The 27,056-nt window shown below is 40.5% G+C and overlaps 1 protein-coding gene across 1 annotated transcript; it reads right to left on the minus strand.

Moving 5' to 3' along the window:
• Positions 1–325: 325 nt before the first annotated feature.
• Positions 326–27,056, minus strand: slc12a4 (solute carrier family 12 member 4). Its single transcript, XM_080458584.1, has 24 exons — positions 26,814–27,056; positions 16,452–16,549; positions 16,219–16,350; positions 15,735–15,881; positions 14,393–14,447; positions 13,145–13,275; positions 12,790–13,031; positions 12,204–12,418; positions 10,768–10,932; positions 10,383–10,481; positions 10,220–10,277; positions 9,941–10,115; positions 9,037–9,155; positions 8,761–8,859; positions 8,426–8,545; positions 8,204–8,308; positions 6,954–7,122; positions 6,140–6,335; positions 4,351–4,520; positions 3,963–4,094; positions 3,583–3,690; positions 2,720–2,907; positions 2,486–2,619; positions 326–2,399 (listed from the first exon to the last, which is right to left on the minus strand). Exons 1-24 carry the CDS (start codon positions 26,947–26,949, stop codon positions 2,308–2,310), a joined length of 3,285 nt encoding a protein of 1,094 aa, XP_080314710.1. The 5' UTR covers positions 26,950–27,056; the 3' UTR covers positions 326–2,307.

Genomic DNA, 27,056 nt, shown 5'->3' on the forward strand with positions numbered 1-27,056 from the left:
TCAATTCGACAGCTCCGTCACTGAAAGCTTGAGCTCCCCCATAGCACCAGCAAAAAAAAAACCCTCTGGCGTCGCCACTGGTGGTTTTCTATACCTGCTTCAACCAGCGTAGGTTTGTTTGGAGCTTGAGCTGATCAATACAAGTAAAAGGCAAAAAGTACACCTTGGACTCCATCACAGGGCGAATGTCCTCAAACCCCTTTGGACACTTTAAAGTTGTGGTGGGTGTTTTTGCCGCGGGACAGGAAAACAAACCACGACACCCCCGGCAGTGGACAGTGTTTAGTTGCATGTTGTGCTTCGACAAAATAGTCCAGGGGCCCACAGGTTGAAAAGCAATTGTTTGCTTCTTTATTCATCTTATAGCCTGACATGACTACATCGAGGTTTACAAAACTTCATGGACATTGTCTTCTGAATTAATTTGCTGAACAGACAAATTTATTATTGCAGTGTCTACACAAGAAAACAACTAAAACCAAGTGATTAAAGCAGAACAGCAGGTACTCAAAGCAACTCAGTGTAAATGCGCCGTGAAAACAGAGACTCAGTATTCAGTGCCAACATAACTGATAGGATTCTACACGGGTAAGATCCCTGGAGGTGGTTATGTTAATTTTTTACACAACCGAAAGAGCTGTGATAAAACTTGAGCAAAATACTGCTAACAAACTTTTTAATTTCAGAGAGTATCACTCTGCCAAGGAATCCTGAAGATAAAACATTGATTTGGGTGACTGATGACAGCAGGTTAAGAGGGATGAAGCACTCAAAGCCTTCCGCTTGCTGCCTTCTGATTTTGTGTTTTAATGTTTAAAGTATTATGTGTAAGCCTTACACAGAAGACACAGTTGGCTTATATGAGTCCTTCAGTCAAGACAACTGCTGCAGACAGTGTCGTGTAGGCCCGATCGCAAAAAGCTGTGAAAAGTTGGACGTGAAAAATGAACGTGTCTGAACTGAATTCAGCACTTGAATCGAATGAGAACCACCTGTTCCTTCAAGACAAAAAAAAAATGTGTCGTCAAAACACAAACTGTATACCAGTTTAATGGCTGCTTAGCAAAACGAATTCATTAGGAAGTCAGACAACAATAAAGATGTGCGACTTAGCATGAGACTTTCACTCTAGAATCTTTTTCAGACGTTTTTTTTAGATTTTATCGCTCCTAACTTCAAAAAAATCTGCAGAAGAGAGGATACTTACACCATACTTATCCCATCTACCACTTCAAGTAGCCCAATTTACATACGTTATTTCATATTTAATTCCAGTAAAAAAAAAAAATCATATTTTATAGTGTTCATATCAGTCTGGTAGATGTACCATACACAAAGGTATTTCTAAAATATGAATTCACTGGCATTTAAGAAAAAATTTAATTTTTTTTTTTTTTTAAATAGTCACAATCTGGCGTTTCATTGATCTCTCTAAAAAATATATTTAAAAAAACCCAAAACAAGTCTCTTTCAAAACCAATCCCAGTTGCGATTGTTCTGTATTATCCAGAAGCCACCTACAAACCACAACAAAACCCACAAACATTCACTCCAACATCTTTAGTATGAAAGTTAAGTTTGAAGAGAAACACGTGTTTTAATTAAATAAATTCTTTCTCTTTCAAGTTGGTAAACTTTTTAGGCTGGTTAAAAATAAAAAGTACAAACGTTACAGTTTAAAGACCATTCTGCAGTTGTTTTTTTGTCCTCTTATCAAAAAAAACCCCAAAACAAAACACAAATATCTTCCCAAAACATCAACACAATTATAAATTATCACTTTCTTCATGATCTCTTCCATCTCCATATTTACAAACCGAATTCTGCGCCCACTCATACAGTCCAGCCAACATCACCCGCAGGAACACATTTTCTAACGTCGGTGGGGAAAATAAATAAATAAATAAGCGTGTGCCTCCAAGATAATCCAAAGATAAAAAGAGCTGTTTGAGGGATAAAACTCTGGGGTTATATTAACAATACACTATCAAAACGTACGTTACTCAGAATAGCTCTGTCTGCCAAGTTGTCAAATAAAGATTTATGAAGTGTTTGCGACCTATAAATAAGAAGAAAAAAAAATGTTGTTTGACAAACAAGCATTAAATTGTCAGGGAGCTTTCATTTGTAAAGACAGAGCGGACAGGTAGATATGTACACCGTGACATCCAAATATTCTACAAGAATAGAATGAACCTCTTTTGTACATAAACGTTCATACAAAAGTGTAAAAAAATGATGCATCTACCCAAAAAAACCTGTGTTTTATCCAGAGGTGGAATGTATGGAGAAGCAGTCTCTCATTGGTCAAGAGTAGATCGTGATGACCTCTCGCCCTCCGCCTCTCACCAGCAGCACTCTTTCCAGGCCTTCAGTCAACACCTCCAGAAACTCCATATCTGAGGCACAGGAGGTTAAAGAAGAGCACGTCTTGCTCACAGAGAAACAGATTCCACCTCCCGGCGCCCTTAAAGGTAAAGGATACAGTTCTCGTCTCCGTCTGCGTTTCGAGGCGGCCCCGGCATGTTGAGCAGCACCAGTCGAGCGTCATGGGACCTGTTGACGATCACCTCGTTCAGCTTCACGGCCGTGTGCATCCGACGCACGTTGGATTGATCACTGGACAAAAACCAAGAAAGACACAAGTTTAAATTCAGCTCAACGCCGACAAAAGTCAGTTGGACGCACGCGGAGCTGAAAACATCTCGACTGGACTCACGGTTTGAGGCTCATGAGCTCTCTGAAGTTCTCCGGGGCGTTGCTCCTGTTCCTCCTCTCAGCCTCGCACCTTTCTCTCGTCCATGTCATGTGAACTTTCTCCGGAGGAACGTCCACTACGTCCTCCTCCTCATCCGAGTACAGACTCCCCATGCGCACCAATGAGTGTCTGTCCTTTACCAGCTGGGCCTGCAGGCCACACAGACATAGTTAATTTATTGATGCTAAAACTAATATTACTGCATTGTTGTTGTTTGATTCCACCAATGAGCAAAGTGAAAAGAATTCAGAATTTACATCTGATGTAGATTTCACAATTCTGTTGTCCCATAGCAGCAGTGTCCTGCTAAAAAAAACACTTTTTTCGTATGAAGAATTACAAGTTTTGTGAATGTTAGTAACCTATAATGCTTTGTCTTAAGGAAACATTTGGTCTTTTTTCAGTCTGTTTGCTTCTCTTTGTTTCTTTCTCTGTTTTTTGTACATGTTCCAAAATTTATAAATAAAATAAAATAAAATAAAATAAAATAAAATAAACCAAATCTGACCTGTTCATGTTGGAGTTCACAGGAAAATGCATGCACAGTTTGAAGATGAGTCCTCACATACGTGAAGGTGAACCATCATAATGGAATCACGGAGTGGGAGTGAAAGACTGTGCCAAATGTAATCAAGTTCCCACAAGGCATCCCTGAGATATTGTATTAATGAGAATGAATTCCACAAACGACTCCCTGAAAAATAAATGCCTGCAGTCCACAGCTGTTGCTGGTACGGAGGCCTAATTATTCATTTACAGCTGCAAATTGCTTATTTTCAGGTTCATGCAAAACAAGCAAATGGAAAGAAAAACAAAAGCCCCACCTCTCTTTGCCTTTCTGCACTGGACAGCCTCATTTGCCTCAACATCTGGGACCTCTGCTCCATCATTAACGTTCGCTCGTAGGTGTACGCCGAGATGTCACTGTCGTGCTGGAGTCCCATCGGAGAAACACAACGTTACTGACTTTAACAGGCCTGTGACAGATCGGCAATGTGACAGTGAAGTATTGTTTTCCTGAACAAATAAAAGTCACATGGTTTCAACTGAATCGGGTTCGAGCTGCAGCGTTAACTTCTGAGGCAAAAATCATTTAGAGTTTAGTTGATTCTATCAAAAATAAAGAAAGAAAGAAATGAAAACTTCCCTGTCAGTTTACATTTCTGTCTCAAGTTAGCTGTTGTTGTGTGAGGAGAAATCTTACCATCTCCACCACTTCCACCTCGGCTTCAATTCTCAGCTGATAAAGGAACGTGGCGAGATCTTTCTTCATCTGAATGCTGTTGTCATCCATCTGGGCCACAGTGAAGATCCGCATCTTACATTTTCTCCACACCTAAAACGCAGATATAGCCTTGAGGCTCAAAACTTTTGCTTTTGTCAACATGCATAATGTAAACTGAAGATAATAGATACGAACCTCCTTAAAAAAGGAAACTTCCTGACTAAAACTGAAGCACAACGTGGACTATTCTATGTGTTGTGTATGAAAAACGCGGCAAACACATGCGATGTCGACGCAGTGAAAACATTGAAACGGGATCATTGTAAGCGGAATCTGCATATATGTATACTGAGCTCTGTCATCTCACTTTATGCTGTTTGAGCAGGAAAGGCAGCAGCATGAGCATCCCGCCGTCGTGGACGATCCACCACACGTCAATGTTGCCGTCTGTGAAGCGCTCGTGGTTGCTTGGATAGAAGGAGACATTTTTGGGCACCATCAAGGCCAGGTGGGCGGCGGTGGTGCAGCGGACTGTGTCTGGGCGGGAAACACAACATGCAGGCTGAGGAATTTACACACTGTACATTAAGCACATTGTAGTTACGGAAGAGTATTAGGGCCCATTGAAGAAAAAAAATTAATTCGGAGGCTAAAAAAAACTAAAAACCTTCATGCACTTCAGAAAAACCAAGTCCGTCCATCCACATGACCGCTTCTACAAAATGCATCGCAGGCGGTTTAATGAAGTGGTGAAAAGACACTTCATGACAGAATTTAGCTCATAAACACAGTACAGTTATCATCAGTATCAGGACTATAGGAGACTGTGCAGCCTGCAGCGTTGTTCTGTTGAGGAAGTTCGTCCAGAAATAAGGACAAAGGCACGGCTCTTGGGGTGCTTATAAAATGTGTTATTATTAATCAAGGAAATCCTGGGTAAAATCATCACATGTCCGTAAGCAGTAAGCAACACTATAGAGTCAGAATTACGTGATTTAATGTGATTTCACATCTACGGGCAAATGATGAAGGATGGATAGACGTCTCTCCGTGAAAAAAAGAAAAATCTCGACTTTGATTTTCGACTTTTTCTGAAGTGCATGAAGTTGTTTTTTGGGTTTTTTAGCCTGCAAATTTTTTTTTTCTCTTCAATGGCCCTTATACTCTTCTGTACTGTAGTACATCTTCTGAACACTGTTTGTTTGCTGTGAATGTTGATTTTTACTAATGAATATCTGGAAAATGAATGATGAGCGCAGTAACAAACAAAAGTGAGATTTTTAGATGTCTGATATGTTTCCAGCAGTTTTAAAAACCTAATGAGAGATTCAAGTATCATTGGAGTGAAAGTAATACATCATCAATCCAAATGTTTGTTTTTTTTAAACCAATACTTATAAACAAAACTGAATCAACACACTTAAATGAAGTACTTTTTTGAAAAGCAGCAACTCACTAGATCATAATTGGCTCAGATTATTCAGTCAGGCATTTTACCATGATTAAAATATTAGGTTTAATATTAGGTTTGTCAGACTGCAGCAGATAAAAAGTTGATTTTACTCTGATACCTATGTACAAGGTCCAGACTGTTATCAAAGACAGGGGGGAAGGACATAGTTAAAAAAAAAAAGCAATACATGAAAAGTTAAAATAAGGATTAAACAATAAGCTTAACAATTTTACTGCAAAATGCAAAAAGAAATGTAAATACAAGGCCATGAATAATGTTGCACTGGCTGCAGAGACAGCATTTATTTTCCTGTCAACAAACGTCATTCTTTGCCCATGGATCTGCCATTTACTACAATATATTTAATTTTGAAAGCACGGAAAATCCATAGTAAATTGTATTAATTAGTAAGACATGCTGTGAGTGTGAGTTTAGAGTTAATTGTTTAGATTTCCCTCTCAATTCATGAGATGTGTCAGTTCTGCCTTACTTAATTTAGTAAATGGACTTAGTCTAGTCTACTGGTGAAGTAGCGCTAATCGCTATGTAAAAGAATATATATGTTGCAATTACAGCAAATCAAACCCCGTTTATATAGAATTTCTAAAGCCAATATCAGCCAAAAATGAAGATGTACCGACATATACACCCTTGAAGCTTTGACCCTAATGTTGTATGACTGGAATTTCATTGAGGCTCTTACTGATGAAGGTCTTCCAGGCACGGGGGTCTTCACTCTGTCTCCAGCCGTACGGCCAGCCCATCACCACGGTGTTGTGTTTCATCCCACCCAGACCGCAGGACTGGATCAGATGGACAATGCCCTCGCGCACCTTGGAAGCCACCACAACCTGGCAGAAACCTTTAACGCGCTCGATCTCCATCATATTCTTGATCGCCTGGAATTGGATTGGAAGTGGAAATGTATTGTTAACACAGTGAGCAGTGGATGTGCGAATCGTTCGGTTTAGATTATAAACCGTTGGAACCACTTGGACCACAATGGAAACGCTGAAATTGCACTTATACACCTTCAGCAGCTCGATGCAGAGCACCACACCTTATTACACGATGTCTTTTGATATAGTATATATATATATATATATATATATATATAATATAGTATATACAGTCCAGTGTGAACTGAACGTTACTTAAACATTATTTCACATTAACAATGAGCAGACATCTTTGAGTTTTCACCAAACACATCACATTTCAATTAATTTACCAGCTCCTATTGCTTTGCCTGAAATAACTTGTCACAATGAAATACTGTGTGTAACCACCCACACAACATTTAAATAAGTGAAATTACACACTGTATTGCCATTGCTTCAAAAAAAAAAAATAATATGTTATGCACAATTCAGACTTTTGACATTGACTGTGAAAGAAACCAACGCTTCATTGTGTTTTTTAAAACTGCCTGGGCTAACAATAACCCTTGGCACAGTCAGCGGCCCAGTACAATAGAGGACAGTACAATATATTGTCGGTCCCTTTCCAGCAATTACCTGTTCAGCTGCCTGCAGTTCTCCATAGCTGTCCAGGAAGTTACCCTGCACGACGGAGCCCACGATGGTCAAACCCTTTCCTGCCTTCAGCTGCGATGCAAAAGTGAGCATCCTGGGATATTTCACGTGGAGGTCCTCGTCCAGCTTCAACAACACCAACAGCTGAGGTCTGAAATAAAGACAACAACAGGCTGTATTAGAGATATTAACGAAAAGGTTGCTTCTTCCTCTCAGGTCAGATAGAGGGAGATGTGACTGTAGAACAGGAGCGAGAGAGAGAGAGAGAGAGAGAGTGGGGGAGAGAGAGAGATGACTGACTGACTGCAGGTAATCGTCTAATAAAAGAAGACTGGTCTCTGTCAGCAGGACACATGGAAAGATGATAAATTAGAGGTGGGACTTTGTACTCATCAATTATTCTCTCCTGCAGACCTTCAACTGAATATGAGCCACAATCTTACAGAGTCTGCAGTTTAATCATTTGCGGATTTCTATCGTCCGTTAAGACGTAATGAACGAATAATAACAGAATCACATATAACAGAAGTAAATGTTAACAAACACACTGACACACTGAATCTTCCAGTTGATCGTTTAAATTCAGGATTTTTTTTTCCCTTCATTAAATTTTCTCTTGAATGTTTAAATTAACAAAACATATTGCATCTATTTAAATATAAAGTAATTCACATTTTAGTCAAAGACGAGCTCAAAGTGGCTCTTTTAACATCAGGATATATTGGAGGTAATAGTGGAGGAATTTGCAGATTTCTTTTAGCTATTCCATGAATCTCAATAAAGATAGTAAAGGTTTATTTTTCCTTTAATTAGATCATAAAAGATATATACAGTATTAGACTTTGAGATTTTTTTGGCATCTCATCTCACAGTAGTACATTTTTTTCTTCATCATTTTCTATAATGTACCATTCTTAAAGAACGAACTGGGATTGGCTTCCGCAGCCCGGGACACTCAACTTAATGATGAAGCAGTACCAGAAGATATATTATTTAAAATATTCATTAAATGTTAACACTTTTTAAGAGTAGATAAAAGATATATTGTTCAGTTGTGGCAGTGTCTAAAGTTTGTAGTCACAATTGGGTGTCGCGCGTTTGACAGTTCATTATGTATTTTGCCAACATTCTTGTCATGTCCGACTCTGTGAACCTTTGTATTAAAACATAGAAATTAAAGCAGATAGTCAGTATTAAACAGTAAAACCTAAAGGGTGTTGGTGGAGTCATACCTCCAGTTTTTGGTGTGTGGCGGTCCTACTTCTAGTCTGAGCAGCGCATAGCGTGCACCACTCAGGGAAAGTCCTCTTATACCGTCTCCCCACTCCTTCTCAGCCCTGTTTTTCGAAAAAAGAGACGATCTCATGTTTATACTCACAGGTCACTCACAACAAACAAAGATAAGATTTTAATATTGCAAGACGAGCGAATGGCTGATTAGATTTCAGACGCACCCCTGGTACTCGATGTACTTGTAGATCATCCCGGCAATGCCCATGGCCACGATCGCGTAATACCATGAGGAGATGAACATGAGAGCCAGACACATACTCATGCCAAGGAACGACAGGGCCCTGTGGGCGTGACACATAAAGACTGGAATTATGTGTTTGCATAGGAGTAAAAGGGGTCTGCGCCAAAACAAGGGCTAAACAAACCTCCCTCATATGATATAGTTAAATCAGCCTGAATTGAAAAACAGTGTTGCTGCAAAAGCTATAAACTATGTAAAGTGTGCCAGAACGTGTAAACAAATATGTGAAACTATGTGGTATTTGCCTTCACTCACCAGTGATAATATCTGAACCTCGGCCTCCAGTTTGGTGTGCGTAAGAGAGTCTGTACTGCGCAGGCCAAGTTCACAAAGAGATAGCACATCAAGAAGAACCTACAAAGGATAAAAAAAGCACCACACAAATGAGACGGTATAGCAGATACATATATACAGTATATATACAGTATATATAACTGTGAGGCTACTGGTGAAAAAAGATTGAGCTTGATTGTGTGAGTGCACTTTGACACGAGAGCATGAGTCGTGTGAGTGTGTGTATGTAAGGCGTACATGGAAAGGATGGGAGCCACCATGTCCAGCGAGGCGATGAGGATTCCCAGCTCAGCGATGAGACCAGTGAGCAGCAGCGCCCATGTCGGCTCTCCGTTGGTCTTTCCATGACCGAACACCTGGGAGAGAAGCTCCAAATTATTCACACAGCATTCCTTGTTTGTTTTGTCCATCTTATCAGATAAGTTTGCAAATCAAATGCAAATCGTTGTTATTTTGTCTTATGCTTAGCGTTTCCATACGCACTGATGGTTCCTCATTGTTTTGGCAGCTTGTGTTTCAGTTCACAAGAAGCGAGGACAGATCTAGACACCACACTCACATGATGAGAAGCAACACCACAGGAAACAATACACTGGGGCTGAATGGTTTGTAGTTGAGGTGGAAATGATGAAAATGATCCATTATATTGTATTTAAGTAGTAGTCTTTGGGATACTTGCATTTTGATCCATTTTTCCTTCTTAATTTTGAATGCTCCTCTAAATTTTACTGATGTACTTATACTTGAGAGAAATCTACACCTTGAAGTCTCATTTGCATCTTTTTAAAGTACAAGCGGCTACAGATTACTCCCACAATTTGAAGTAAAATTCAAAACTTTAGCTGTATTTTTGCAGTTAATCATGGAGGAAGAGAGGAAATCCCTGCTTTATATGTACATTTGATAAATTTAACTGAATGCCTGCTTGACAATACGATAAAAAAATGCAAACCCGTGCTATTTTCACTTAAGTAGTTTTACTCTTTCCACCTATAGTTTGCAGGTCAACGTCATCATTGGGATAACACGACTGTTGATTATTTGTCAAAAGAGAATACTACATATGAACACCATGAAATAGTGATGTTCACACAATGCCAAAGGTTTCAGGAGAAGAGTGTTTCATAGTGTTCTCTCCCACCCTAAGGAAGGGGATGATGTTGTCCTTGGCAATCGCCTGCAGAAGTCTTGGAGCTCCGGTGAGGGATTGCAGACCCGCCCCAACAGTGGAGAAGAAGGAACCGATGACAATAACCCACGGAGATGGCCAAGACAGAGTCCCTACCACCAAGTTTTTTCTAACTGCATCACCAAACCTGCAAGTACAGAAGTGTTGAATGTGACTGACGGCTGTGATCAAGAATCATTTGTTTAAAAAAAAAAAAAAAAAAGGTATTCCCATGGACTCATTTGAACTTACTTGTCCCGCAGGACGACTCCCTCTATGCAGGATCCAAACAGGACAACTGAACTTATATCTGAATGCAACTTGTCAAGGAGTTCAATTGCACAGAAACGTGTATTTCAAATCTGCTTCCAGTTCTCTAGGACGACAGAAGGTTGCGCACGCAAAGTGAGGATACAAACAAGTGTAGTAGTGGTTATAGCTAAGATGGTTCCTATGGGGATTGACTTCTGAGCATCCCTGAGATCTCCAGATCTGTTGGAGCCTGCCATTATTCCTGCAACAGACAGAACGAAAGAGGAAACAGACGATTTGAGGCTGTACAATAATGCCACCTGCTGGTTAGTTCAGGGAAAGGTTTAATGATTCCTTCTTGTTTCATTTACACCTCCATTTAACCACCTCATACTCTCAAGCTACAAGATGATAAAAAAGTGGCCTTTTTTTTTTTTTAGGCATTTACCATACAGCATCAACTATGTTTTACAGGAAGTAAAAAAAATAAGAAAAATGCTTGATAATAAAGTCGAATGGAATTGTCTTGCATTGTAACTCTGTTGTACCTGTAGCAGATGGAAAGAAGATCCCCACCAGAAGTGTGAACGATGTAGCGATGTCTGCTGAAACGTACATGTACAGGTTTTCCAAGGCACCGTGAGTGTCCACTGACTGCAGCCCTGCCTTGTCTAAGATCTCCCCTTTCAGCATGTAGTCGCTCCACATGTTATCTGCAGCAGAAACGAATCACACAACTCTTGAAAATACAGCAGGAAAAAGATCTGATCTTAAGATATAATAGTGTATTATAAAATAAAATAGAATATTGCAATATATTGTATTTTTGATTTTCAAAATGAAATGAAATGTTTGCAATAATTCAGTTTGTGTGATAAATGGAAAATTTGCTCTTTTCTCAGTGACCAAAAAATAATAGTAAAGTATGCGAATTTGACAAGAGACTCATGCATCTACAGGTGACATATTTTCCTACATTGCAATTAATGTATCTTTGATGAATTTAATAAATATTTTAATCACAGACGTATTCACTATTTGTCGGTAGTATTCATGTCAAGGGAGTGTTTTGCTTTATCTGCACCAGGGTAACTACGCTGAGGAATGTCCCTTACATGTTGGCCTGGTTTGTATCAGGAGTCATATTTCTGAGTAATATTGCGGCCAAATATCCATCCATCCATTTTCTCCCGCTTATCCGTTACCGGGTCGCGGTCTGAGCACTGTCACCCAGATCACATTGCACCAATTAAGATCCTTCCTGCAGGTGGTGAGCCCACGGGAAGGTGGCGCCCAGCATGGGACATGAACCCAGTACCTTGGTAGAGTCGCATGCTCTACCAACTGAGCTAGCCGGGGGTGAGACCAAATATAACTCGGAATTTTACAGAAACTAGTTGAAGTTTAGGAAAAACGAAGGAGTAGTGATTATTATGAACTCAACTGTCACATGGTCAAAATCCCAAAACAAATGTACGAAGACCGCTGGAGACAGTCTCACTTTTGTGAGATGAACAAGATGCAAAAGAAAGTCGACACAGTTCAACACAGCGATGTGGTCGCTGCATTGAACTGTTGTAATCAGCTAAAGCTTCAAAGACTTCTGATTATTGGTAGATCGACACCCCCACCTTCACCTATGGTCACGAACGTTTGGTCATGATTGAAAGAGTTGGATTCACAGATACAAGCAGCTTAGACATGAGTTTATGACTGATTAAAGAGCTTAACCATCTGAGTGACTCCTTGTCATCTCAGATTGGCGGTAAATAGAGAACTTGGAGGAGACCCTAAAGTTTCTCCTTGTCTTGAGGACTAGAGAGATTATATCGCTTGACTTGTTTGGGGGACAGGGGTGACTGTACTTCTTTGCTCTCCATGGAGCCACAGCAACCTCATGTGTGGAAGATGGATGGATGCTGGATGTTTGGACGTATGGACATGCAAAGAAAATAGTAATAACGATATGATGTGCCCGTCTTACCTCTTATAATCCCGCTGCTCAGTCCAGGGATGCCCTGAATCTCTGTCACGTTGTTCTGGGTGAAGTAGTCGTCGCACTGGGCGCTACTCATGTTTCCTGGCACACAGAATCTCTCCCACAGCTGACTGGGCTCGGTGATGTTGCCGTTCATCACAGTCTTTGCACACACATCAAAGCGATCTCTCACCAAAGTCCTGTTGCCCAACATGCAGATTCTACAGCAATAAAACAATGGAAAATATGACAATGTTACGACGTACATCGCCATCATATCTGCTTCTAACATCTTCATAATCATCACCACGGAGCTCTTTTGTATTATTACAGCCATCAATTCAGAGTTATTTGCTCGCAATGTCCTTGATGGCTGTGGAATGATCTGTGGCACAAAATCACTTTGTGAGCAAGTAATTGGTAGCAGATGGAAACCGACAAATAGAATATGAAAACAAGGAGCGCAATACAAAAATATGTAACGCATCTATAATACTCAAAAAGGAATGCTCTCTCGCCCCATCGAATTCTAATTTTACACGAAGGTTTCCCTTAACAGCTATCACAAGCTGTCTATTGCAGCAACACGTACGAGAATTCCGGTGGATGAGAGATGGACTTGATGGCTCCAGCATAGATGGACACAATCGAGATGATGACACAGGCCAGAAAAAGCGAGGCCAACTTGTTGACATATTTGACTCCCACAAAGACCACCACAGCCATCAGGCTGAGGCAAATTGAGCCGTATACACGCATGTTGTTGAGCATGGCACTGTCACTGCCGTGGGAGTCCGTGGCGTGAAAGATGGCTGCCTGAGGGAGTAGGTATTTCTGGAGAGGGAATGATATGAGAGTTATGTAAAAACTACTGCAACTGCATTTAGCTTATGAAATGTAGCAAGCAAATGTGACCAATTTAAGCACAGAATAATGTTTGAACAGACCAAGAAGATTTCGATCGCCCCCAGTATGTACATGGCAGAGGCGAAGGTGGTGCCCAAGTAGAAGCAGAGCCCAACAGCTCCTCCAAACTCCGGGCCAAGAGAGCGTGAAATCATAAAGTATGCACCTCCGGCTACAAAAGAAAACGGTAACGGTTATACATTTAAAGCTTGTAGGAGGCTTCTAATTTGTGTTGCGCAAACAGGACGCAACATTAAATCTCTGTTGGCTGCGAGTGCAAAAATATTAGAGCAAACGTTTCCCTAGCTGTTTCAGCGTCAATTTAAAACAAAAAATCTAAATCAAACAACATATTTGAGTTGGAGTCATACTGTAATGACGCCGACGCAAACTGCCTCGACAACTTTAGAGCTCGATACGTAACAACCAACCAAAATGTAACAACGACCTGAATTGTTATAAAATATAATGTAGTAAAATCCGAAATGCAATAACTGGTTGATAATGTAACAAAAGTGCCGAGTCCGAAATGTAATAAAGCACTTTTTTTATGAAATCCAAAATGTAATAACTGATAAATGCTATAAAAAGATTTACCAAAATTTAAATGTGATCTTAATATGTTTGATGCCTATACATTATTTTGTACTGATGATTGGAGAAGTAGATTACAGATAGAGAAAGAGAACAGAAGACTAAGAATTACTTGGGCAACAGCATTAATACATAAATACCATAAACTGTATCAAGATATATGTATAAGCAAATAGTCCAAACTTTTAGAACTCACTCTTTCAGTGTTATTGAAAGTGAAGCAGTTCAAGTTCAAGTCCAAACCATTAATCATTGACTCAACTTATAACGTTAAAAAAAAATCATTACACTATTAAGAGAAAGATATTTGGCCTGACCCGTAATGTAATGGTACATTTTTTTTTAAGTTTTGGGCTCAGTATCTTGTTACATTATAGACCAGTTATTACATTTTGGGTTTCATTACAGTTTGTTTTTTATTACATTTTGTTCTCAGCACTTTTGTTGAATTATCGACCAGTTATTACCTTGCAGGTTTTTACTGCATTATATTTTGAATTTGAGTAGAACAATTTGGGTCGTTGATACATTCTGGGTCATTGGGGGGGGGGGGGGGGGGGGGGGGGGGGGGGGGGTTGCACAGAGTTACCAAAACATTCACAGAACTGATAATAAATCAGTGAAGTATAAATGTAGGATCATACATTTTAACATAGAGAAGAACCAAGTAACATCTTGGTATATATAAATATTACCTGGGACAACACCGTTAGTAGCAATGGCACTCATTGATATTGCCGTAAGCATCGTCTGTGAAAGAATCCCAAAAAATATGGAAAATCAGCATTAATGATTCACACACAACGAGTACAACAAACCGCTTGTGCTTAAACGATGAGTATCTCTTTCAACAATACGATTTTGTATATTTAGTATGCGTTTGAACCAATCCATTAAGAATCTGTAACTTATGTTCCCTTGTAAGCCGCCTCTGAACGTGTGAACCATTTCTTTAGTGTTCATGTGAATGCTATGTCTTATCACTTGTTTGTACGTTCAAATAAATTCACTTCAATAATGTGCAGATAATTGCTAAAATAGTGATATTTCTGACGCTGTTTTCTGTATAAATGCAAGGTGGATATCAAGGTAGATTAGTGAGAAAAACATAAAATCAAATCAACAGAAAGCCATTCAAATAACACAATGACCCTCAGGAGCAGTGTCACGCCAGTCACTGTTAATTAGCACTTGATCAGAGTTATTCATTTTGCTTTACAAAGTAGTTTGCTTTACAGACCAGTTAGTTGGAGAAGTAACTCATGTATTGCTTTTAAGTTTCTCTCTCAATTGTGATTTCCTGATGGTCTATTGAAGTAGTCTACTGTGACACATTAGTTGAGCCGGAGTCAGGTTAATGATGGATTCATTCATTAGGTTTAGCTGAAGCTACATCAATAAGCTGGAAGTGAAATGCTGGTGCACACATGTTATTGTAGTCCGTTCTAATTAATCAGTTATTATTACAAAAAAACAACAACAGCCATTTAAACTATAAGTGTTCTCATGCAGGAATGCAGTTGTGTAGAACTCTGCATCACACCTATTCTTAAAAGCCACAGATTGACGATCCTATAGCAACGACATGTTTCATTACAAACATGCAGATCATTTCAGACTGAGAATAAATCACAGCTCTGGTGGATCGACAGCTCCAGCAAGGGCTAAAGCTACATTTTTACAACAGGAGAGACAGCAGCTCAAACAACAGCGATACGCTCACAGAAACTGTTATTCATTTAAGATAAGATTCAGTTACTGCTGCGTTACTGCCCAAAGTACTGGCGTTACATTAAAACACTATCATACCCTTACTGCGGTGGGAAGAGAGAAGAAACGCAAGTTATCTTTATATTTTAGGACTCACTCCACTGTCACTCCATCCAGAGAGGTCACAGTCTACACATACTGGCTGCTGCTTATGTAACATGTGAATTGATTCGTGATAAAAAGCCGCCACATGCCCCTCACAAGGGGGTTGAGGCAACCCCACTCGCGTAACGAGGTGCAGCGATGTGTGTATGTGGGCAAACTAACGCATGAGCAGCACATGAGGACAATCAGCAGGGACTGCATGATGCCGGCCATGCCCACGATCCACGTCAGTCGGAGGAAGAGGATGACGCCGAAGATGTTCTGGAGACACGGCAAGTAGACGCCCATCAGAGTGCCCATGTTGGGAGACTGAGAGAGAGAAAGAGAGAGAGAGAGAGAGAGAGCAAATAGAGAGGGGAGTATTGAGCATGACATTTCAGGAAACAAGTGCATTGATCATTACTATAGATTGATGTACTTTTTAAAGGTCAGCCGTGTTATCAGCCCTTGGCTCGTATCAGACTCTTACAGGGGCACAGTCTAACCACAGAGTGTACAAAGACACAGACACTCAGTCAACAAGCTTTAATAACTTGGTTATTGAGGCCCGGAGCGAGCCAGCCGTGCATTGTATACTTGACTATAACAGTGAGCCAGTGTGTGCCCGAGATTTTAGATCGTTTTTTTTTTTTTTCTGACTGCTGACCTTGGGGGTCTTCCTACGCGAGGCCTCGGCGCTCTCCTCCTCTTCGTGCTCCTTGGCTCCCTGGGTGATGTTGGTGTAGTTGACCAGGCGGCTGAGCAGAGAGGAAACCTTTGGCCGGATGTCCAGCTCTTCCTGGGAGAAAAGAAATAAGAAACGGGGCCGGAGGTTCATTTCACAAGACTCACGAGAGCCGGTCATTCAGCGGGAGCTGTTGGAAAGTCGTAAGATCAAACCTCGAACAAGGCCAGGTTCCTGTCATAGAAGTCATTCTTCTTGCTCGCAGAATCAGAGCTGTTGAGAAACGGGCTGTCTTCTTTGTGGTTCCCATGTCCTATTGAATGAAAGAAAGAAACAGTAAACTCATTTTAGCTTGAGCCAAGCGAGCACGTTTTGCTGGTGAAGTTCTAAATTACTCTTTCAGACCGGGCAGATAGTATCACTGACAACATGTGGTTGTTTTTCTATGCAAGCCGTTAATAGAAATTAACAAGCACTGATGGATGCATGATAAAACTGCCATGAATTAGCATTAAAAATAAAATAGCATTGCTTGATTGCAAGATTTAAAAAGGCATTTCATAATCAAATTAAAGATTAAAAGGATTGTTAAAAGTATGGCTTTATGAGATAAAAAAAATAAATATATCCCCATCGAGAAATTAATATTAACTGCAGCTTCGTTTCCAGCTTTTACTGTTAATTGAAACATCTCATCTTCTTATCATCTCTTCTGAGCAGTAAACACAAATCACGGAGGGAAAAGTGAAGTGAACAGCTTCAGTTAAAAGCCACGGCGAATGACAAAGCAACGTCCAGGTGATAAACAGGCATATGATTAGATTTCACTCTCATTAAAATTGTGCTTCTGAAGAAAAAGAAGCGAAACACAGATGAGCACAGCGTCCGGGGCAATTACTGCATGTGAAGCAGCAGCACAAACTTTACTGCACACACATTAACACTGAGAGGCACGCTCTCACACCTCATTACCTAGAGATTGCCTAACCTTGGGTTATTGGAGCATGTAAACTTTAACAGTGGCATTATGGATCCCACATTCATTTTCCAAGAAAACAAACAAACAAAGGACTTGCAAAATAGGCATGAAACCAGAAAGAAAGTGGTGTCAGCTGTGCAGAGGACACCAGCTTTGTGCACAGGCTGAATGTCAGCGGTGGTCCTCACTCACCTGTGTTCTGTGTCCCACTGCTGCTGCTATCACGGTGGGTGAGCATAGCTATGCACCGTGTGCAGTCTGGTTCGCGGCACTATCAGCCTCACAGCTCAGGGAGCTGTCGATTACTATCCAGGACACCCATCCACCCAGGGTGAAAACTCATTCAGAGGACTGATCTCACTAATAGTGCACACTGAAGGGGGCCGTTGGAAGTGGGAGGAAACATTCACAATCCACACACAGACTTCACAGGACTTCGAAATGACTTGCGGATGTAATCTCACCTTAATTAATAAACACCTAATCATAACCCGTGACTTTTCAAACATGCCTTAGAGGTCACTGGTTGGGTTGAAGGCGTATTAATGGACATAATGTTTTGAATATCATATAATCAAAACATTATTTCAATGTATAATGACATTATTCTTCCAGATCAATGCAAGAGCCAGAGCTATGCAACACAATTAGGAAAAATGCACAGGTGCTGCAAATGCCTCAAAAATTAAACAATGTTTGCTAATATGTGATAATGGCACATTATTTGTATAAAAAAACTAAAGCTTGGATTTTACAGGGGAAAATGAGGTGATGAGTGGAAGCAATGAAAGCCAAATTTCTGTCCAACTAAGTGTAAAAGGATTTTGAGGAGTGGAAAGCAATTCTAACACTGCCCCCTAGTGTTGGCTTTATGTAAATACATTTGCAGTGTACACTTGTGCAAGTCAATGACAGGTCACACACACACACACACACACACACACACACACACACACACACACACACACACACACACACACACACACACACACACACACACACACACACACACACACACTTTGACCTCAAATGGGCCAGTCACACAAAATGAACGCCAATAACTGCTAACAAGTCCCAATGTTTTGTTTTTTGTTTGTTTAATTGCTAAAAATGCTCACCTATGATGCATTACTCACCTAAATTAATGATGAAAAACATAAAAAAAAAAACATCTGAAATCCTGCTTGCTAATCTTTTTCCACTCAGACTAATGTGGGCAAAAGCATGCAGGTTTTTATGAACACACCTCTATGGTATAGTTTTAATACTTATGATATTTTTGCTTGAATAAGTTAGTTTTCACTGCTACAACACTGATATCATCTGCTCTGTTTCTTGGTAGAGTTGCATTAGAAGCATCACAGTTGGACACAACAAACAAAATTTTATTGAAAAATTATAGTAGCTATCTTATTTTTAGACTTTGCGACGTCATCCTTTTGGGTCTCGCTTGTGGGCTGGTATTGTCCCACAGGCTGTATGTTTGACACGCTTTATCTCAATGATGAGTCAGCCGCGGATAAAAGTTTGTCACTAGCAACTCAAGCAACTCATTTTCCCCTCAATCTGAGCTCTAAAGGTCACTGCCCTCACACCAAGAATAGTTCAGCCACCAAGTTTTCTTTGTTCTTTTTTTTTTTTTTTTTTTTGGACAGTAAACATAAAACTCAGTTTAACAATAAGCAGTGACGGTGGGGGTCTCTTGTTAATAACCACACATTAAATGCCTAATTGAAAAGATTAAAGACTAACTGGCTTGTTATGAAGGTGCGCAGGAGTCGTGCTGCGAGCGCAGTACAGCGGAGGCTTTTACAGCAACGTGCGCTGACATGTCATGTGTGGCCGCCTCCAAATCCAGTCACGGCTCCAGCAAAAAGATGAAAGAGCGCGCTGCAGTTAGAACACACTTGCGGAAGGGAGTGTCTCTGGAAGAGTATCATTGTGGGCATTTACGACTTTTACTTTCTCAAGACTTTTCCTGTGTAGAATCAAACGTTTAAGGCTGACGTGTGACAATGAAAAATGAAAATAAATAAATAAATAATGCATAATTTAGCTCAAAGTTTCACTTCCTTTCTGACAGCAAAAGTTTGATTTGATTGAAAGCAGTGATTTTAAGCCAGAAATAATAACCCTGACATCCATTCTTTAACTTTTCTCTGTGATAAGTTAGTGACACAGGAGCGCCTGAGCTAATTATAACTTCAAGGCTTAAGACTGACAACTTTATTTACCGACTCCTGGAAAAACAAATACACTGTGATACGTCTGGGTGCTACTAATTCTACACTTTAGCAACAGTTAAACACAACATTCAAAATATAACTGACATGTTTTGACATTGATATTGTTGTTGTATTCACATCTAAATCCATCCTTCCTGACCAGTTGTCAAATAATTTCAAAGTCTTAAGTTTTCTTCAAGGAATCTTTGCAAAGAAGAAAATGAGGATCTAGAATTTAACACCCACAAAGCAGGTGCTGCAGAAACCCCTCATCGACACCATCTATCAATCTTCTAGAGTTGATATGAATTCAGGTTGCTGGAGCCGAATGTGTGAAGGCCCCAAAGTACTCAGTACTCAGTATGAAGTGAGTGCACTGAACCACTGTGGGGCCCTCTCAATGTTCAATTAAAACAAAAAGAACAAAAAGAAAAATGAAAAATAAAAAAAAATAAAACCCTGCCATTTTAAAGCCGATTATAAATGGAAAACAGTATTACTGTCCATTAGCTTCTTAGGGTTTACAAAAGGCCTCTTTTTAAAACTTCCTGTTTAATACACATTTAAGACTTTACACTGAGAGAGGCACAAAAGTCATCCGGATTAGCTCACTCTATGTGGCCTTCGTTGGCAAGAATATTCACCTCGTTACTCCTGGTTGGAGGGCGTGTTGCTTGGGTAAGTGTGCGGGAAAAAAAACAAAGCTAATGCAACGTGCATATACTGTATACCCACTGCTCTTCTTTCTACTGTCTTCTGTCTTCACGGCACATCTAGGACGACTATACTGGATTGCTTGAGAGCTGCTCACACGATATAAAGGTGAAAGTGTAAACACCTGGGAACCTGTTTCAATGCATCTGTTTGCACTGGAGCAGGTTTTGGGTTTTTTATCTACTGGAGAAAGGTTGTCCGTGCAGGATTTCTTCACAAGGGCTCATTCAGTTTTGTACACAAGCACCTAGTTTTGCAGTCACAGTGTCAACAATACATTAATGTACATCATACTACACAAAAGTGCAAGAAGTTTACTTGTGCGAGACACAGAAGGAGCTAATGAAGCATCCAGCTCTTCCAGTTCTGCTGACATTATTTAAATATCTTCCTGTCCTGAACTCATTTCTCATGAGGAGGAGTTGAAGAAGCACAAAAACGAAGCCCCTCTTTTGTCATTGTGTGTTTGTGTGTGTCACTAGGCTAACGTCATGCTGCATTACTATGAAAACAGGACACGTCCAAGTGAACCTGGAAACATGTGATCACTATTAGACATGATTACCTCATGGGTGCAAACTGAAGGCAGGACAGAAGTTACTAACACTGCACCAAAACTGAAAGGATTCCTTCATTGTAACTAAGGATTGTCCAAGGATATAATCTGGTAGCATTCGCTACGGTTTATATTTGGACATTGAGCAGAAAAATACTGAAAGTATTTTTGTTTTTGTGATCATTTCTTTTTCTTTTCTTTTTTTTTTGTATCTTTATTTCGATAGAACTTTGTGCATAGATGCCAAACACTGTAGATGAATGATTTGAAATACTGCCATTACAAAACATAACAGTAACATTTTATAATGATAGAAGAAGCTTGCGAGTGTTAGAATAAAGTATAAGGCTACTAAAGGTGCTCGTAGTCATCTATTATAAACATAGAAGCTACATTTTCTATCAAACTGTATGAATCTATTCTTACCATTTTGGTATATCGTCTTCATTCAAGAAAACAAGGCCCATTTTCAAAAAGCAAACTACACTGTTCCTTGCAGTTTACTAAAGTTACATTGTTCCATTTAACTTCCCTCTCCTCCCTAGCCTGTGGCAACAACCAATGTCATTCTATTACAGCGATGGGCCAACTTTAACTGTAATGGCGAAGTTTCCCGTGGAGCTGAATCTGAAGAGAGCTGAGGAATGCCAACCTGCTGAGCCCCAGAGCAAAACATATTAGCCTTGATGTGCACTAATGATGAGAGGAGATGGCAGCTCAGTCTGACGACCTCGGGGGGTAAAGGTGGGCGGGAAGGGGTGCATCGTGCAGCAATTTCCTAAAATACAAAATGAACTAAACGGTGAAGTCAGTGTCTGGAAAGCAAATGGATAAACAAATCCACCGCAGGAAGTTCTTTGTAACCCAGTTTAAATCAGTTGTACAGAGTCCATACAGATGATTGGTACTTATTAATTCATGGGAGAAATCACCAAAACACCATGTTTGTTCCCTAGACCTGTAACCGCCGACATCGGGATTAGGATGACGTGCGTCTGCTTCGGGAGTTTCTAAAGAATCACTTTGTTTGAAGGCCTGACGATCCTAAGCACTTACTACTAACTTGAGTATGTGGCATCCAAAGATAACACCACAATCTGTTAGTTGACATTTCTGAACTGGAGATGCTAAGATCTTCAAACACTTTGCAATTGAAAGTTGAAAGAGATGTTGCCTCTCTTAAACACGTTTTATACATGATGCTACTGACTTGTGAGTTTCAAACCAGTAGATTTAGCTTCTTGCCATTTGACACACCCGACCTCTTCAGAATTAGATTAGTAGTGATACCAGAGGCTCGCTGGGGAGAGAAAGAAGATGTTCAGACGAATATGAGACACCAGTGTGTCTGGCTCATTCATTCCTCACTTTGCAAAGGTTTGTGTGAGTTATAAACAATTCTCCTGATAGAGTGTTCTGAAATATCAGAAGGCCAACGCTGATATGTGTGGCTACGTCATATTGGACTGATAAATGCTGCCACTGAGGCATTGTCTCATGTTATAAAACAATTGTCAACAAATGGCTTACACAAGTGACAGTTAAACTCTGTGGATGACTTGTTGTTTTTCACCGGCAATTAAAAGTCTTGTCAGGTTTTATTGTGTGGCCTGGTAATAATTGTGTGAGCTCGGTACAAACCAGGAGTTTACAACCTTTCTGACCGAAAGAGCCTATCGGATAGTTTTAGCAACTCTAAATGTCAAACTGTATCTGACGTTCAAGCTTATATGAATGGTGACAAGTTAGATTATTTTAGCTTAGTCGCTATTTTAGCAGGTTTAATCATTTTATCAGTTTTTTTTTTACTATTTCTGGGGATTTTAGCCATATTAGCAATTTTGACTGTTTTAGCCGCTTCAGCTGTTTATTTGCATATAAATGTGTGAAATCTTCACAGAGCCAGTAGCGCTACAAAGGCTCCAGAGCCGCTGATTGCAGACCGTGGATAGCGATGGACATTAAGCTGAATTATAACCATGCCATCGTTGGATGCCTGCAGAAATGTGTGTGCTTTCATTTGATGTGCAGACGGCCCTGCTTCAGTAAAATGTGTTGGGACAGGGCTTTTTTTTTTTTCTTTTTCTTTTTTTTAAATTAGAAATCTACCTCCCCACTCAGGTTTGCTCCCAGGCTGAACACCTCTGTCTAATCTAATAAAGAGAATATATTTAAGAAGACACTTTTCCTGCCAAATCGTGTTTACAGACGGGAAAACGTGTTTACAGGGTTACATACTGGACTTCAATTTGTTTGGTCATGAGGTCAGATGTGACGTTCAAACTAGTATGTAATTGGGTGTTTGTCATTTGATTTTCAATTAATAGTCACAGCGAGCCTTTAATCTGTCGCGCTATACTTTTTTTTTTATCTTTACAGATTATTACTATCGTCTACAGTAAACTGACATTCATGTTGAATGGCACCTGGCTCACTCGGCTGTCATTAATGACCCGTTCTGGTGACCGGAGAAGTACAGCAATCCATGCAGCAACCGGCTCTATTGCTGGATGTTTTGCAGCCCTGTTGTCCCTCTCATGTGAATGAGGTGATCGAACCAAAATAACATTTGATTACACTGGCAAAAGTTGTGTGTGATAAATAATCAAAGCAGGATCCCACTTGCAATGATCTTTGAAGAAGTATTAAAAAGATCAAGACCCAAATGGTACATATAATTTTTTGTAATTCACTCTGGCAGATCGCAAACACAACAGGAGCTGAAGCCAATGGCAATTACCAACCAAAGAAAAACAAAAACCTCCCTACACTCTCCCAGACATTCAAATGAACTGAAGGAAAGACAAACTGAGTATGCATGGAACTGTCACTGTTTCCATTGTGTGCCTATAAAGATGTGCAGTGTTTTGTGTTGACTTTGTTGTAACTCTGTCATCAGCGCCACATTTGTGCTTCATAAAAAAGTGTTTATCTCTGGAAGCCTATCGGAGTGGCATCCCAGATAGCTTGACAGGAATGATCGCCATGTTCTCCAGAATTAGAGAGGCAACACATGGTAACGTTCTCCAAATAAACCAGTCGCTGCACAAACTCCCCAGGACCTGCTGAGTTTGACAAGCTTGCACTGCGCGGCCACATCGTTTCCCCTTTACAGGAGGCACAGTACAACTGTTACACTCCCCAGAAACACAAGAAGAAATTGGTGCAGGAGGTTTTGTTGATTGATGTTAACAGTGGATCAATTCACTGTGTATTCCTGGCACACATTCAGCTCAAGAGAACATTTTAGTGTGGTAGTTTTTGTCTTCTGTCCTGCGAGTTTAACTGAACTGCACACGGGGAAAACATGCAAACTCCACACAGAAAGGTCCCAGTCCAGTATTTCAACCCACACCTTCTCACTGTGAGTCACTTTATCAATATTAATGAAACATGTCATCGGTCATTATAAACGCCTATAAATCCATCGATTTTCTACACCAAGCCACTACAGTTCAGGGTCGAGACCCTTGACGGTTCACAAGACCACCATTACAAAAACAAAGACAGATAATCACGTAAACCTGTATTTATACCGTAGAAACACACAAATGTGGGTTAATTATGCAAAATCCCACCAACGAGACTCTGACATGAGGTATTCTTGCTGTGAGGTGAGAGTGCGAACCACAACCCCACCATTTGGCCCTTATTAGGAACATGTTATCATCTGATTTGCAGAAGAAGGAACTTTTAACTATTATGTGCTATTTTATTAATTCATGGATGTCAACAGTATTCTGCACATCAGTCACTATTTATTGCCAAACCTCAAAGCCTCAATAGGATTAATAAAAATCTACAGTTGAATTCTGATGTTACACAACACAAATGACAATTTTTTTTTATTAAAAATGGAAACTAGACAAGTACAAGGACAGATGATAGACAAAGCATGAAAACGTCACTTTCAACATGTTTGCAAAACTTCAAAGGTCTTCTACAGTATACCACTTTATCCAGTTCTGGGTTGTGGTGCACTGAAAATCCCAGTAAGAGAAAAAGTTGAGAAATGTTTTGGTTTTGTTGGTTTAACTGTACAAACAAAGACAACAAGACTTTAATTATGGGTCGCAAAGTCTGAATGCTGCAATGAAATACAGATATAAGCTGATTTTTCATTTTTTCTGCAGCAGTAGGAGTAACACGCTTTCCCCCCCTGAAATGTAGATGCTATTTCTTGGTTTGAAGCAGAGGCCTATTACAAAGATCGCAATGTTGGTCGTGTCCTGTGCTGAACAGTGCTGACTTCACGGCCTGAGACAGAGTCTGCACTGTGCCACTTCCTTGCTCCTGACTGCGATATACAGCATGTAACACAGCCCAGCACACCACTCCCATGATGAAATCATCCAGCCTGCTTTTTTTCCACTGTGACCACTCTCCCACCCAATTTCATCTCCAAGGAAATCTAAAGACACAAGGACATTCTGAGGACATTTGCTTTCCTTCATTCTATATCGAAGTTTGAACATACAGTATACATTAATGAAATAAGTCTGGATTTCAAACCAAAAAAAAGGTAGTAGAAATGAAATGAAATGAGTAGCTATTTGTAAGTTTGTTTTTGTTTGAACCTTATGACACAGCTTGCCCTTTGCACTAAATCATGATTCATTGCTTCCTCTCCCCTCTTACACCCACTTCCAACCTGTAGCACCCTGCAGTCACCCCCGCGGCCGTCCACTATTTTGCTTGTTGTTGTTCACATACTTCAGAAAGCTCTTCTCGGGTGGGTTCGTAAGAATTATGACTACGGGAAGACAGGGTTAAACAGTTACAGGCTTGCGGGGAACTCACCCAAAAAAACCTTGAGGGTTATTTCAGGACATCTGTTTTTCTCTCTCTGTCATCATGACCCGTGTGTGCGGGGTGAAGTATGGCTCAGGCAACACTCAAGCCACTTTTAACAGTAACATTAAAGCTCCAACTCCCATTGCCATTATGCATGAACATCACGAAGAAGGATTGGGCGACTTCCACGCATTCCAGACATATACAAGTCAGCAGCTGGGTCAACATGTGCAGAGGATCTGTCTTGTTATGCTTCACGTATCAGTCCACTTTAAGCCCTTGGCTCACCGAAGCGTGTCTCATCTCATCTACATGGTAATGTTTTCTTGCAAATTGATGCTCTCATACATATATGCACAACCACACAGAAGCACATGTCTCCCTTACCCAGACAAGTCTGGTTCATTCACTACAAACTCCTAAACTCTTAAAAAACAGGGAACCGTGATCCTCGCAGATTTTATTTAGAACCGTTTACAGCTTTTGGTGTTTCATTGAAAGCCACGCCTTTAGTATGTGTCTTTTCTAAACACAAACTCTGCTTCCCAATAGGCTCACTCCCTCAGCCCACACAAACTTTACTTTCACATAATCCTGCCCCGGGCTACAAACTTCTTGCAGCTCTCCTTGTCTTTCCCCCCCCCCCCCCCCTTCATTATTCCATGAGAGACCGGCCCCACTCTTTCTGTGTCAACACTGTGAGAGAGAAAAAAAAATCCAGGCGGGTGATAGTGTGAGACATGCTGAGGCAGACAAGCGAGGACGGAGAAATCTAGTCCTCTCTGTGAAAGGACATCCTCCTCTGGTACAAAGAGAGCTTCATCTTTTGTGCGTGGAAGCACTTGAGGCCTTTTCTTGTGGCGGCAGTACCAACCCCACCCCCTTTGTGCCCCCCCCCCCCCCCTTCGGTTCTCACCCATCTCATTGTTTCCCCTTTGTTGCTTAGCGCTCCCTAAGTTGTGTGTCTCTGTGATCAGATTCGTCCAACAAGCGTGAGAAAACCTCATTTAGAATGATTAAACAGAGAAAGACTTTCTCAAACTTCACCTAAAGTGAGCTGTCAGAAACAGACCTGCCCGCTGGACGTATATACTGTCTTCTGGCCCTGGAGAATTGCCATGGTAACCATTCAAGCAGCTGCCCATAATACTCTCTGCCCATGAGAAAAACTAATCTCAACCACACTCTGCTGGGTCTAGCCCATCAGGTATCACTTTTAAGAAACTTTCTCAACTCTAAAACTTTTTAGATGAGCCACTTTTTGTTCAATCAGAGAGATAGAGAGCAGTGTGGAAATTGTGAGACTCACCATCAGAGCTGACAGTGTCCTGATGATCAGGGTAGTCCTGTCCAGTATCCCTGTAATCAACCCAGTTAATCCCCTCCAGGCTGTCGTAGCTGGCCTGAGCCTGATCCTTCACTGGTACCACAGTGAAGTGAGGCATGTTTTCATCCCTCTCCTCTGCGTCTCAGCTCAGACTCACCATAGCAGGCTAGCTGTTAGCCAGCGTCAACTCAACTCCCACTAATGGCAACTACATTCCACTACACT

The sequence above is a fragment of the Lipophrys pholis genome, assembly GCF_963383615.2.
Source record: "Lipophrys pholis genome assembly, chromosome: 2".
Classification (NCBI taxonomy): domain Eukaryota; kingdom Metazoa; phylum Chordata; class Actinopteri; order Blenniiformes; family Blenniidae; genus Lipophrys; species Lipophrys pholis.